The sequence below is a fragment of the Mastomys coucha genome, unplaced genomic scaffold, assembly GCF_008632895.1.
Source record: "Mastomys coucha isolate ucsf_1 unplaced genomic scaffold, UCSF_Mcou_1 pScaffold14, whole genome shotgun sequence".
NCBI lineage: Eukaryota > Metazoa > Chordata > Mammalia > Rodentia > Muridae > Mastomys > Mastomys coucha.
In genome coordinates, this window is record NW_022196896.1 from 116,736,061 (window position 1) to 116,748,623 (window position 12,563).

General features: G+C 46.5%; 1 protein-coding gene across 11 annotated transcripts in view; it reads left to right on the plus strand.

Annotated features, from left to right (window-relative positions):
* The window catches only part of Lrrfip1 (LRR binding FLII interacting protein 1), a 132,747-nt gene extending 120,548 nt beyond the window's left edge, over window positions 1-12,199 (plus strand). For all 11 annotated transcript variants that reach the window (XM_031368393.1, XM_031368395.1, XM_031368396.1 and 8 more), the window contains 5 exons: window positions 3,217-3,266; window positions 5,511-5,628; window positions 6,169-6,248; window positions 9,461-9,565; window positions 11,338-12,199. In XM_031368393.1, the coding sequence (XP_031224253.1) occupies window positions 3,217-3,266; window positions 5,511-5,628; window positions 6,169-6,248; window positions 9,461-9,565; window positions 11,338-11,448 (464 nt within the window). In that variant the 3' untranslated portion in view covers window positions 11,449-12,199. The remainder of the gene's footprint in view (window positions 1-3,216; window positions 3,267-5,510; window positions 5,629-6,168; window positions 6,249-9,460; window positions 9,566-11,337) is intronic.
* Window positions 12,200-12,563: the final 364 nt, after the last annotated feature.

Genomic DNA, 12,563 nt, shown 5'->3' on the forward strand with positions numbered 1-12,563 from the left:
AAAAAAAAAAAAAACTGTTCTTATGCAAAAGGACTCATTAGATTATAATCCAACATTTTGTGTTTGGTATAAATATTTTTCTTTGTTGTTTCTTGATATTTTCTTATTGGAAAGTTATTATTTTTATCTGCCTGAAGGAAGTATGTATTTTCTATATAAAGAAGCATTTAGAAAATGACTGTAAAGTTGAATTTAGAAGTATTAGTAAATATACAATCACAAGAGGATGCACTGTATGACTGCTGTTGACATGTTATGAAATCATGTGAACTCGTACTACTGTTACAAGGTAGCGTGGAATGCAAAATGACCAAAAACCTCAGTGAAATTTGAGGCAAACCAAAGAGTCATCTAATTGAAATAAAAGAATTTTATAATTTTTACAAGCCTACTGGTTGTTCTGGTCTTTGAGACCCTTGACCTCTGACCCTGGTAGCTCTTTGCTCAGTGCCCACATGAAGTCACTTCCGGCTTTGAGCTCCCTCGGGGGTTCCAGAAAATCCAGTTCTAGGTGCCTTCATCATTGGCTAGTGAGCCCCACTGCTGAGAGGCCGCCCCAGTGAGAGAACAGTCCCAAGCCATCACTGTGCTCCAAACATGCTCAAGTGTTCATTAGGGAAGGTCTCCGTTGGTGCACTGCTAAAATGTGCTGGTGCATAGGAGCTGTTTGTGGAAGAGTATAAGAGTGGAGAGGAAGGGGGTTGGAGAGATGGCTCAGCTGTTAAGAGCACTGACTGCTCTTCCAGAGGTCCTGCATTCAATTCCCAGCAACCACATGGTGGCTCACAACCATCCATAATAGGATCCAATGCCCTCTTTTGGTGTGTGTGAAGAGAAAGTGAGGAAAAATTGACTGTGTGCTCATGTCCTGAGAAACAGGACAGGCGAGCTGCTGTGTGCTCTAGCCTATGCCATGAAAATGAAGTAGGAAGAAGGCTGCAGGCTGCACCCCAGGATTCTGCAGGGCCAGAAGGCTGCAGTCGGTGGCTCCAGCTTCAGCCAAGCTCCCATTGTACTTAAACGTCTACTCTCACTCAGAGCCTGGAAAGCTAAGCTACCTCTAGGGGTGTTTAGAGGGCTTGGAGTTCTTGTTTTCTACTGGTTGCTCCCTTTCTGGGAGGCCACATTGTGCAGAATGCCACCTGGTCTCTTTATGCCAAGGGGCACATGGAAAAATGTATTCCAGGTGGCCTGCCTCTGAAAGCCAGGAGGAATGTTTTCTGTGCTGGGGCAGCATGATGGTCATGCATAGACACCATTTTCCAGGGAAGAGGCATTTCACCCACCCCCCTCACCACTTCTGATGCCCCTTACACACTCTTACCCCTTTATACACACTTGGCTATAATGGCCAGTGGAACAAAGTCCCCTGCCCATGTACACCCCCTGGGTGCTGTGATAAGAAAAGAGAACCAGTTGAGCCATCCTTCTCTTTTCTAGAAGGAGACAGCCTCGGGAAGGGTAGAAGCTGCCACTGTTGAGTTCTGTCAGAAAAGGTAGAAGGAGGGATCTCCAGGAAAGGTGCAGCCAGTTTCCTGGGCCTCCACCATCACATTTGAGCATACAGAGGGGACAAGCCCCTTGGGCAATGGAGGTGGGGGACGTGATGGCTAAAATTACCCCCATACAGTACAAAGTACATGTCGAAGACAATTGTCACGAACAAATCACTAGACTGGGAAAAGCTGCTTTTTGCCTATGGAAGATGGGAGTCCCAGCTTTCAGAGTTGTGTATGGGGTTGACTGGCCTTGAGTGACCTACCTAAGATGGAGTATCTAAGATACCCAGACTTCAAGATGACCAGAGCAATCAGGAGCTTGGAGAATTCCAGCACTTGTTTGGGTACCTCAGGAATTTTCTAGAAGGTGTTAACTCTCTGCTTCCCATTTGGAGTCTCAAAAACTATAGCAGAAAGTTTGCTAAAATTTAACATGCTAAAAAAAAAAACATTTTTTTTTTTAAAAAAAAAAAACCCATTAGTGATATAGAGATAACTTTACTATCCAGCCGACTAATTTTAACGTGAGTCAGTTAGAGCACTACAGGATCAGAAAACTCTTAATTCTTGACAAGCACCAGCTTAAGAGGTTTGGGGAGGATGGTTAGCCAGCAAAGGCTGGTAACTCTGATTAGGATCCCTTAAATGAAAACAAAGGTGAGTTTGATGTGTGCGTTGTCACACATGACTCATCCAAGTTAATTAGTTACTCTCTGGACAGTTCTGAAGGAGGCAGTCTGGGGACAAGATCATGTTGGGAGTGGGAGCTCTAAGGCAGGTTTTAAGGGTTCCACTAAGAGGTTCAAGTCCTGATCTGAAAAGCCCATAAAGAGCAGTGGTCAAGAACACCCTAAGGCTGGTCCCTTGGGCATTAGGAGCATCACCTACCCATCACACTGGGCCTCCCCTTCATCTGAGGATGCCGGTTCATGGGCACCCTGGGCTTTGGACCAGCTTAGAGCAGATAAACTGTAAGTGGCAACAGGGTCTTCATAGACATTCAGCATCCCTGTCAGTATCCAACATCCTGATTTTGCCTTCAGATATTCAGCATCGGTTCTTCCTGTAGGTTGGAGAGTTATTTAGTACTCTTCTAGAGAGATTTAGGGAACTGACTGACAGACGCACACAGCCATCCTTCTATCCCACCTGTTGGAGGTGGAGGTGGGGGGAATTATAGGAATTAAAGCCTTTACTGTGCTTTTCTTTAAAAAAAAAAAAAAGTAACAGCATAGTGTAACTGGCCTAGTGGACATGTTGCCATTGGCTCGTGGTAAAGAGAGTTAAAACTCCGACATCGGGTGCGTCCGTGCAAGCAAGAAGCAAGATTAACTAGGTGTGAAGTATAGATTTGGAAAGAGCTCTCCTTGAAACGTTGGCGCTCGTGAAACAGCAACCTTGCACATTGCTAACCTGTGAAGCCTGTGAGATCTTGTGTTTGCAGCGTGTTTCCCTAGCGTTCTTGCATGCTAGCCTAAATAGAAGAGTAGCCTGTTTGCATGAGCCGGAGGCTGCCCCGGTGAGAAGCATGTCGGGAGGCTGGCACCACCCTCTGGCTGAGCTCCTCCCCGTCCTGTCTGTGGCCTCATCCATCGTGGTACGTGTTTAACCTACACTCCATCCCTCATTCCACTAACCCATCCATCTGTTATTCTGTTAGTGGCATGCTGTGAGGCCGGGGTATAGATTCACCTGTATGTCTTTCTGATTTCTTCAGATGTTAGGTTGAAAAAGCTCATTGATGAACGGGAATGTCTGTTGGAACAGGTAACCGTCTTTCTATTGTTTTCCAACTCTTTGAGTAGGGTACCTGAAACCATGCACTTCCTCCCAGCCTTCCTGCTCACTCTGGAGATCCCTAAATGCGTGCTTGAGAACAAGGGTGGCTTGATGATTCGAACCAAATAGAGCAGCATTGTCACACAAGGCTTAGGGGGGACTTGAAGCCATAGGGCAGCCCTTGCGACATCCCACATGCATTGCTGCTTCAGGAGGGTGGAGAAGCTTCACTGCGAGGACAGGATGGGATGTGTACATCCCCTTGGACCCACTCATGGGCTTTGTGCAGCAGGCATTTCTTTGAATAACTAATCAAAATTGGTTTGAATTATCATCTTTATTCTTGAGAATTTCATACATGTATGCAAGGAAATAAGATCATAGCCACCTCCAATTTCCCTCCTTCTACTCCACCCACGTCCGTCCCACCAACATGTCCCCTCTGAACTGTATGTTCTCCCTGCCCCAATAATGCACTAAGGTCAATTAGTGGCTGCTTTTATGCATATGAACATGGGGCAGTCCGTTGTAGCACAGGAAACCTAGCAGCGGGAACAACCTAAAAAAACTGAATGATTCTTCACCAAGCAGCTATCAAGAAGTCCCACTAGCTCCATGATAAGGGGTGGGGCCTAGAGAGCATCTCCCCCTGCCGGTGCTGAAATTCTGACTGGCTAGGTCTTGTGCAGGCAACACAGCTGCTCTGAGTTCACAAGTGAGATAGCTCTTGTTTGTCTAGAAGACAGCATCTCACCCGCTCCTCCCCCCATAGTCGGAGTCTTCCGTTCTTTCGGCCTTCTCTCTGTGACATTCCCTGTGCTCTGGGGAGTGGCAGGTTATACAGATGTTCCATTTCGGGTTGCACTTTGACCAGCTCTGAGTCTGCATTGAGGGCTGCTACTACAAAGAGATACTTCTCTGACCAAACTTGAGCGCAGCCCCAGGACTCTTAAGTATAAACAAACATTTAGAAGGCAACGTTGTTTAAACCGTGACTTATCTCTGTCCTCCTGACTTCAGGAAATGCCGAAGGGCTCCGTTGTCTCATCTTTCTTGTCTGCGGGATAGTTAAAATGAGTCCTCAGCCTCCTTCCCAGGGAACCAGTTCCTCCAACATCTCCCATAGCCATATGGGTTTATTCACCTTTTACAGTCATTCTCATTTCAGAATCGAATTAAACTGTCAGCTGCTCTTCTGACACTCTGCCCCCTATGAGAGAAGAATCCTGTAAGGCCCCCTCAAAGGTTGACCAATGCCTCCAGGTCAACGTGCAGCTTGACCGGGTTCTATGCAAAAGTGTCCAGTTTTATTGGGGACTTCATTCCCATATTCCTGCACCCAGGGGCCTCTTTTATACCTTTGTGAATAAGCAAAGAGCATGAAGAGTTGCAAACTCTTAAATCACCATTGCAAGGCTTTGTGTGTGTGCAGTCTACTTCTGAGTCCCAGAAGATTTTCACCCTTAGAGATTACTGTTCACGGATGCTGGGGAGATAGCGCAATCAGTAAAGAGTTTGCCAAACAAGCATGAGGACCTGAGTTCGAATCCTCAGCACCCACTTAAAGCTGGATGTGTTCTCACACACCTCTGCTGTGTGGAGTGCTGGAGAAGTGGAGACAGGTAGAATCCTGGAGCTGATTGACCAGCCAGCCTCCCTGAGTGGATAAGCTAGGTTCAGTGAGAGACACTGCCTCAAAGGGGAAAAAAAAAAGAGAGAGAGAAAGAAATAAAAGAAAGTTATGAGAGAAAGAAAAATATGGTTGAACATAATGGCAGAACACACTCAGTGCTAATCTCTATATAATCTTCTATATCTATTTATCTTCTATATACACCTCTATACACAAAAACTCATGAAAGCACATATATACAATGTACACAAAAATAATTGTCCACTAGGTTACAAAAGAATTCGTGCCTGAAGTTATAAAGTCTTTGTCCTGCCTACTCCCTTCTGAGATGAGCTCTGGTCCTCAGAAGCTTTTTGTTAGTTTATTTGGATTAGCCTTTATTAAAGAGGATCTCTGGCTGGTGGAGCACAGGCTAGACCATAACATTTCCATGGCATTCTCCCATATACTCCTGTGACCCCTGTCTCTAACACCATGGGGTCATGCTAACAGCAAGGTATTTATTTATTTATTCTGGCTATGATGGGCTCTAAACTCAGCTCTTCAGTTTCCTTTGGAAAAAAAAAAAAGAACTAAATATATTACTGGGGTGTTCTCAGATTAAGAAGCTCAAAGGGCAGCTAGAGGGCAGACAGAAGAACAACAAGCTGGACCTTCTTCGAGCAGAGGATGGTGTCGTGGAGAATGGGACAGACGTGCATGTCATGGATCTGCAAAGTGAGTGTTGACCCCTGTGTGGAAACGCATGATCTTGTGTGTGCCGATAGTAAACGCTTTTGGTAGAGGATACCCAGCATTCTCTCCTGTCCCCCCTCCTGTCCCCTGAAAGCTCCTGGGTTCCACAACACAAAGACCTTTCCTGTGAGTAAAGCAAAGTGGGGAGAAGGCGACATGAGCCTGTGGGTAGAGCAGCTGTCCCAGGATGCACAAGTGGGTGTGGCCAGAGACACATTTGCTTAGCTTCGTGTGATAGGCACAGTTTAGGCTAGTCAACTGAAGCAGATGTACAGGAGATGAGATTATGCTCCGCTCGTCTCCTTTGTCACATCTCTGGGGGTTCCTTCTGACAATGGTCTTCTACGTACACCTAAGAGGTATGGCCGTGTTCCCAGCCAAGGCCCAGAGAGGGCATGCCTTGTCTGACTCTGTGGAGCCTGAGATTAGACCATGGAGACTTTGGGAGACCATGATTCCCAGGAATAGAATGTTCTAGAGCCTGAGAATTTAACCCGTGTTCCTTTCTTTGTCACCCTTTAGGAGATGCCAACAGACAGATCAGCGACCTCAAATTTAAACTTGCAAAATCTGAGCAAGAGATAACTGCCTTAGAACAAAATGTATGTTGACTCTCCGAAGTCCTGGGCAGTCTGGGTGGATGGGTGGCTGAGTGGAGTCTGAATGGCTGAGGGCCAAAAGCAACAGAGCAGTGATTCTCAGCGTTCCTAACACTTTTATACAACTCATTCCGTTGTAGTGACCTCCACCATAAAATTATTTTCAGTACTGCTTCATAGCTGTAATTTTGCTACTGTTACGAATCTTAATGTAAATACCTGATACGCAGGATAGCTGAGATGCAACCCCAGTGAAAGGGTCCTTCAACATCCTAGAGGTCATGACCCACAGGTTGAGAATGTCTTCAAGGGACTTTGAGACTCAAATGGGGTTCTAGGAAGGAGGATGAACCGAAGTTCAGATCTCCAGCTCCTGTGTGAAAAGTCAGGGACAGCACAGCATGTCTGTGTTCCTTGCCTTCATGATGAGGACAGACAGATCCTTAGGGCTTGGTGGCCAGCCAGGCCACCTAAATCCATGAAGTCCTGGCTCAGTGAGGGACCTTATCTCAAGTATAAGGTGGAGAGCAAATAAGGAAGATGCCTGATGTTACCCTCTGTCCCTCACACAGACCTGCAGGTCCTGAGGCTTTGGGTTAAGGCAGCAAGTCTCTTAAGGCATTTATTTACTTTAGTCTTTTGTTGTTTTTGAGACAAGGTCTCAAGGTGGCCCAGGCTGGCCTAAAGCTCGCCACATAGCCAAGGGTGACCTCAAACTCCTGATCCCCCTGGCTCTGCTTCCCAAGTGCTGGGATTACAAGAGTGTCCCCGTGCCTGGCTTTCAAGACACCGCTTGCAGAGAGTTGGGAAGGAAAGTTCAGGACAAGTTGTTTATTAGACTCTAAGTTGTCACACTGGTACTCGTGTTTGATAATAGTTGGAATAACAAAACAGCTCCTGTCCATGTGGCTCGTAAATATTTCAAATGTTATTGTTTAGTTTATATGGGGGTGTGGCTCGGTCTGTAAAGTGCTCGAAAGATGGCCTGAATTGGATCCTTAGAACCCTCATGAAAGGTTGAGGACAATGGCAAGAGCTTACCATTCCCTGCCAGTGCCTGTAGCCAGCCAGCCTCACCATAGGCTGGTGATTACCTTGTCTCACGAAAACATGGTGGACGACTCGTGAAGAACAACCCCCAATATTATGTACCTCCATACACATTAATACACATATACATAAAAATAATTAAAATAGTTGTTAATTCAACACATGTCCTTTTTTTCTTTTTTCTTTTTTTAAGATTCATCTATTTAATGTATATGAGCATACTGTTGCTGTCTTTGGACATACCAGAAGAGGGTATCAAATCCTATTATAGATGGCTGTGAGCTACCATGTGGTTGCTGGGAACTGAACTCAGGACTTCTGAGCAGTCAATTCTATTAACTGCTGAGCCATCTCTCCAGCCCTTAACACATGTCTTAGTTACTGCTGTGAACAGACACCATGACCAAGGCCCTAGTTACTGCTGTGAACAGACACCATGACCAAGGCAACTCTTACAAGGACAACATTCAAGTGAGGCTGGCTTACAGGTTCAGAGGTTAGTCCATTATCATCAAGGCAGGAACATGGCAACATCCAGGCAGGCATGGTGCAGGAGGAGCTGAGAGTTCTACATCTTCATCTGAAGGCTGCTAGCAGAATACTGGCTTCCAGGCAGCTAGGATGAGGGTCTTAAAGCCCACACCCACAGTGACACACCTACTCCAACAAGGCCACACATTCTAATAGTGCCACTCCCTGGTCCGAGCATATACACCACAACACAATTCATGCCCAGACATCTTTTTCCTTGAGCTTCTAGCCTTTCTCCCCACAGCCAGATGATCAAGCATAGGGCCTTCCCTCCTTTCATCCTGGACCCTAGGGGCAGCCTGAGGCCCACTCTAGGGTGAGGAGGACAGAGAAGGCACTTTCCTCTCAACTGTGGATGTACGTGCTGGAGCTTTTCATAGAAACAAAGAGTGATGGCTATTTATTCAGCCTGACCTTGAATTTTCATCCTCCTGCATCTATATCCCAAGTGCTGGGAACACACACTCTCACGTCCAGCTATGGACACACCCTCATATCCAGCTATGGACACTCACCTTCACATCCAGCTATGGACACACACCCTCACATCCAGCTATGGACACAATCCTCATATCCAGCTATGGACACACACCCTCACATCCAGCTATGGACACACCCTCATATTCAGCTATGGACACACACCCTCACGTCCAGCTATGGACACACACCCTCACATCCAGCTATGGACACACACCCTCACGTCCAGCTGTGGACACACACCCTCATGTCCAGCTGTGGACACACACCCTCACGTCCAGCTGTGGACAATCACCCTCACGTCCAGCTGTGGACACACACCCTCATGTCCAGCTGTGGACACACACCCTCACGTCCAGCTATGGACACACACCCTCACATCCAGCTATGGACACACACCCTCACATCCAGCTGTGGACACACACCCTCACGTCCAGTTATGGACACACACCCTCACGTCCAGCTGTGGACACACACCCTCATGTCCAGCTGTGGATACACACCCTCACATCCAGCTGTGGATACACACCCTCACATCCAGCTATGGACACATACCCTCACATCCAGCTGTGGACACACACCCTCACGTCCAGCTGTGGACATACACCCTCACATCCAGTTATGGACACACACCCTCACGTCCAGCTATGGACACACACCCTCACGTCCAGCTATGGACACACATCTCACATCCACATGAAGCCTCCCTCCTCTCTTATGCTGTCTTTACGGGCTTTCCATAGCGGCAGCCTAGAAGATGAGCCGAGGTCCTGCCAACATCATTCTGCCTTCCATTATGCCAAGACCACTGAGCCCAGGCCAGAAGGCAATCAATAACTTGCCCTCACACCCAGCTTTTTATTTGAGTTCTGAGATTTGAACTCAGGTCTTTTGGCAAGCACCTTCAAGTCCCACGAGGAGGTTTTGAAAGCAAAGAGACATCCACGATTTGGACTCTGCCATTTGCCATCAGAATGGGGTCACTTAGAAATGCTACCAGACAACTTAGTCAGCTGGAGCTGAAGTAACATCCACACAGCATATTTTCAGCTCCATTAAATCACGTCCTTTGATCACAAATATAAGAAAGCAAACAGCAAAAGAAAACAGTGAATGAATTTGTGTCAGCGGCTTTCTTGTGATTGATTACCTTTCAGGTAATAAGGTTAGAGAGTCAAGTAGCGCGCTATAGATCAGCTGCCGAAAACGCAGAAAAAATAGAAGATGAACTAAAGGCGGAAAAACGGAAGCTCCAGAGAGAGGTAAAGTTTCTAGGTCCTGCTTCTACTCCTTTGGAAACTGAGCGTTTTACTTTCCTGAAGAGATCTGCTCAGGTTACTCACTTGGAAAAGAAGGCATCTGCTCGGCATGTGGCTGCATGCCGGAGTGCAGTCTCAGTTCATAAGTGAATCATTTTGATATATATCATAAGCCCAGCTTTCCACGTTCTGTCTCCTGACAGCTGACGTGTGTTCAGTCCTTGATCATTGCTCTCCCCACTCACCAGACACCCAACCACCATCACCATGGGCTCTCCCGTACAAGTTCAGTTTTGTGAGGTTGCTTGGGAGCCTGAGGAAGGAGGTAGGAAGTAGACCCTTATGTCCTACGACTCCAGCCGCCTGCCTGGGTGCTGGTGTGGAGAGCAGAGCCATGGGTGGTCCCTATCAACTGACAGCTCCTCTAGAACTCTCTCCCTAGGGCCAGCCCTCTGCCCTGCTCTCTGCTGGCCTGGGAGCAACCCGCTCACATGGCTGCCAATATGTTTGGTACCTGGGCTCACATGGTTGCCTATATGGCACCCAAGCCTGCTCCCAGCTCTAGGCTGGAACTGTTTGAGGCTCTGACATTCGAGCTTTCATTTCCAGCTTCAGAGACCTTGGTCCACACCAGAGAGTTACCTTCTCTAGCTGGTCCAGGCTCTGCTCCATTTGTAATGGTTGGCTTACTACACTCATCATTTTTGAGCCCATCAAGACCTACAGGGTAGTGCAGGTCTGGAGTCGTTCCAGATGAGACACATCCCCTAGTTAAGATGCCAGAACTGAAGTGAGTCATGTTTTGTTATTCAGTTACGAAACACACAAGCAGATCCCAAGCGGCCAGTCTGGAGCCGCAGCCCGTGAATCTCTCTTCATCTCTAACCATGATTACCAACCAGAGATGCTCTAAGGCTGCTCTGTCAACACACCAGGCCTCTGCCTACCCACTTGCTATTGAAGAGGGGCCTTCAGGCTCTTTTCTATCTTGCTGTCCCATGACCGGTGTATGGTGTCCTGCCATCCCTTCCACCCGCTGCCAATCAACAATTATTTGAGGGAAGGGGGCAGAGAAAAGAAAAGAAAATATAGGTCATACTTATGTTATTTGGTTCATTCCTTTGGTTCAAACCATTCATGAAACTAATCAAAATTCTCTTCTCAGAGCTTGGGATCCAGGTCAGTGGTAGAGTGCACGCTGAGCATACACACATGGTCCTGTGTTCAAATCCCAGTAACAACTTTTTTTTTTAATTTAGAAAAATATTCTAGCATGCAATATTTACTATAAATCATTTGGATTCATTTTACACTCTGAATGGTAAATATACTTTTCATTTGACACTTAAAAGAAAAAGAAAAGAAAGATGGAAAGATAGCTCTGTGGTTAAGAGCACTGGCTGCTCTTGCAGAGGACCCATGTTCAGTTCCCTGCACCCACATGACAGCTCACAAATGTCTGTAACTCCACTTTCAGAAATTCTGGTGCTATCTTCTTACCTCCTTGGGTACCTGCATGCATGTGGTGCCCAGACCTAAGCATATAAATAGGATAAAATAAGATTAAAATAAAATAACTTTCATAAGTAAAAATGTGACGAAATTTTTTTTTTAAGTGAAAAAGAAAAGCGTGCCCACGCACAGTGTTTAGGATTCCAGTGTGGCTGGGCTCTTGTTGTGTTCTTTAGTAGGGCTAGACTCGTGGCCATGCAGAACCCCGTCATGTTGGGAGGAAGCAGGGTCCCCAAGCTCATCTCCTTGTCTTCTTCTTCCAGCTTCGCTCTGCACTGGACAAAACAGAAGAGCTTGAGGTGAGCAACGGCCACCTCGTAAAGCGACTGGAAAAGATGAAAGCCAATCGCAGCGCGCTCTTGTCCCAGCAATAAATACCAGCAGCAAGTGGGCACCTCTCTGGGGACTCAGCTGCCTAGTATGGCCTCATGAGCTTTTGTCTGTACTGTCGGGAGCACTGCCTCTTTCCCTGCCTCCGAGGGAAGAAGCGCTTCCATGCAAGGGTCACCCGGGGAGCCCAGCAGCACCAGATGCCTCTGTCTGCAGACCCTTGCCCTGGCCAGGATGATACTCAGAGCCTGCAGGTTTCTTCATAAGCACACTGGGTCTCATGAGAGCTCTGGACTTGATGCACAGGGGCCTCTTTATCCCACCAACAGGGGTGATGGAGGTCGAGGTTAAAGTGGGACTTGATTTTTCTTTTGTGTCTTGCTGAAGGTTAAGGGAGAATGTTCCAGTGTTGGGGACTATCTGTGGTGGAACCTACAGTCCCAATGACTCCAGTGGTGTCTCTTAGTCTCTGCTTCCCATACACAAAACACTGTGGAACCACAAGCCATTACCAAGCAAAGCTCCTCCGCTGGAGATGAGGCGATGGTCTAGACGTAAAGTGACCTTAAGAAGACTCTTTGCAGGCAACAAATGAAGCTTTTCTAAGGGACTTTTGCATTGGTTCTGTTATAAGAGTACTTTTCCCAGGGTCATTAGGCGATAGCTTCACCGAAAACAACAGCTTTTCATTTGCATTATTTAATCCTTATATTTGGAATTGAAGTTGTTAACTTCTTTTAAAGAATGTACTGCTAGGAAAAAAAAACATTTTAAAAATGAAACGTTAAAGAGAAAGAACTGTGTGGGTTTTTTTTTTTTTAAAGGTTTTACTTTTATGTGCATGAATGTTTGCCTGCATGTATGTATGTATGCACCATCATGTGTGCAGTGCCAGAAGAGGCCAGAAGAGAGTGCTGGATCCCAGGACTGGATTTACAGATGGTTGTGAGTCACCAAAATCGAACCCAGGGCCTGCAGCCTGTGCTCTGAACCACCAAGCTATCTCTTCTACCCCCAAAGCCACTTGCTTTTAGTTTTTCCCACTGAGAAAGATCATTACTTAATGTCATATTTGTTGTTGTGTATATTAGCAGTCATCTTGGGTTTTTTGTTTTGTTTTGTTTTTTGTGGTTTTTTTTGTTTGTTTGTTTGTTTGTTT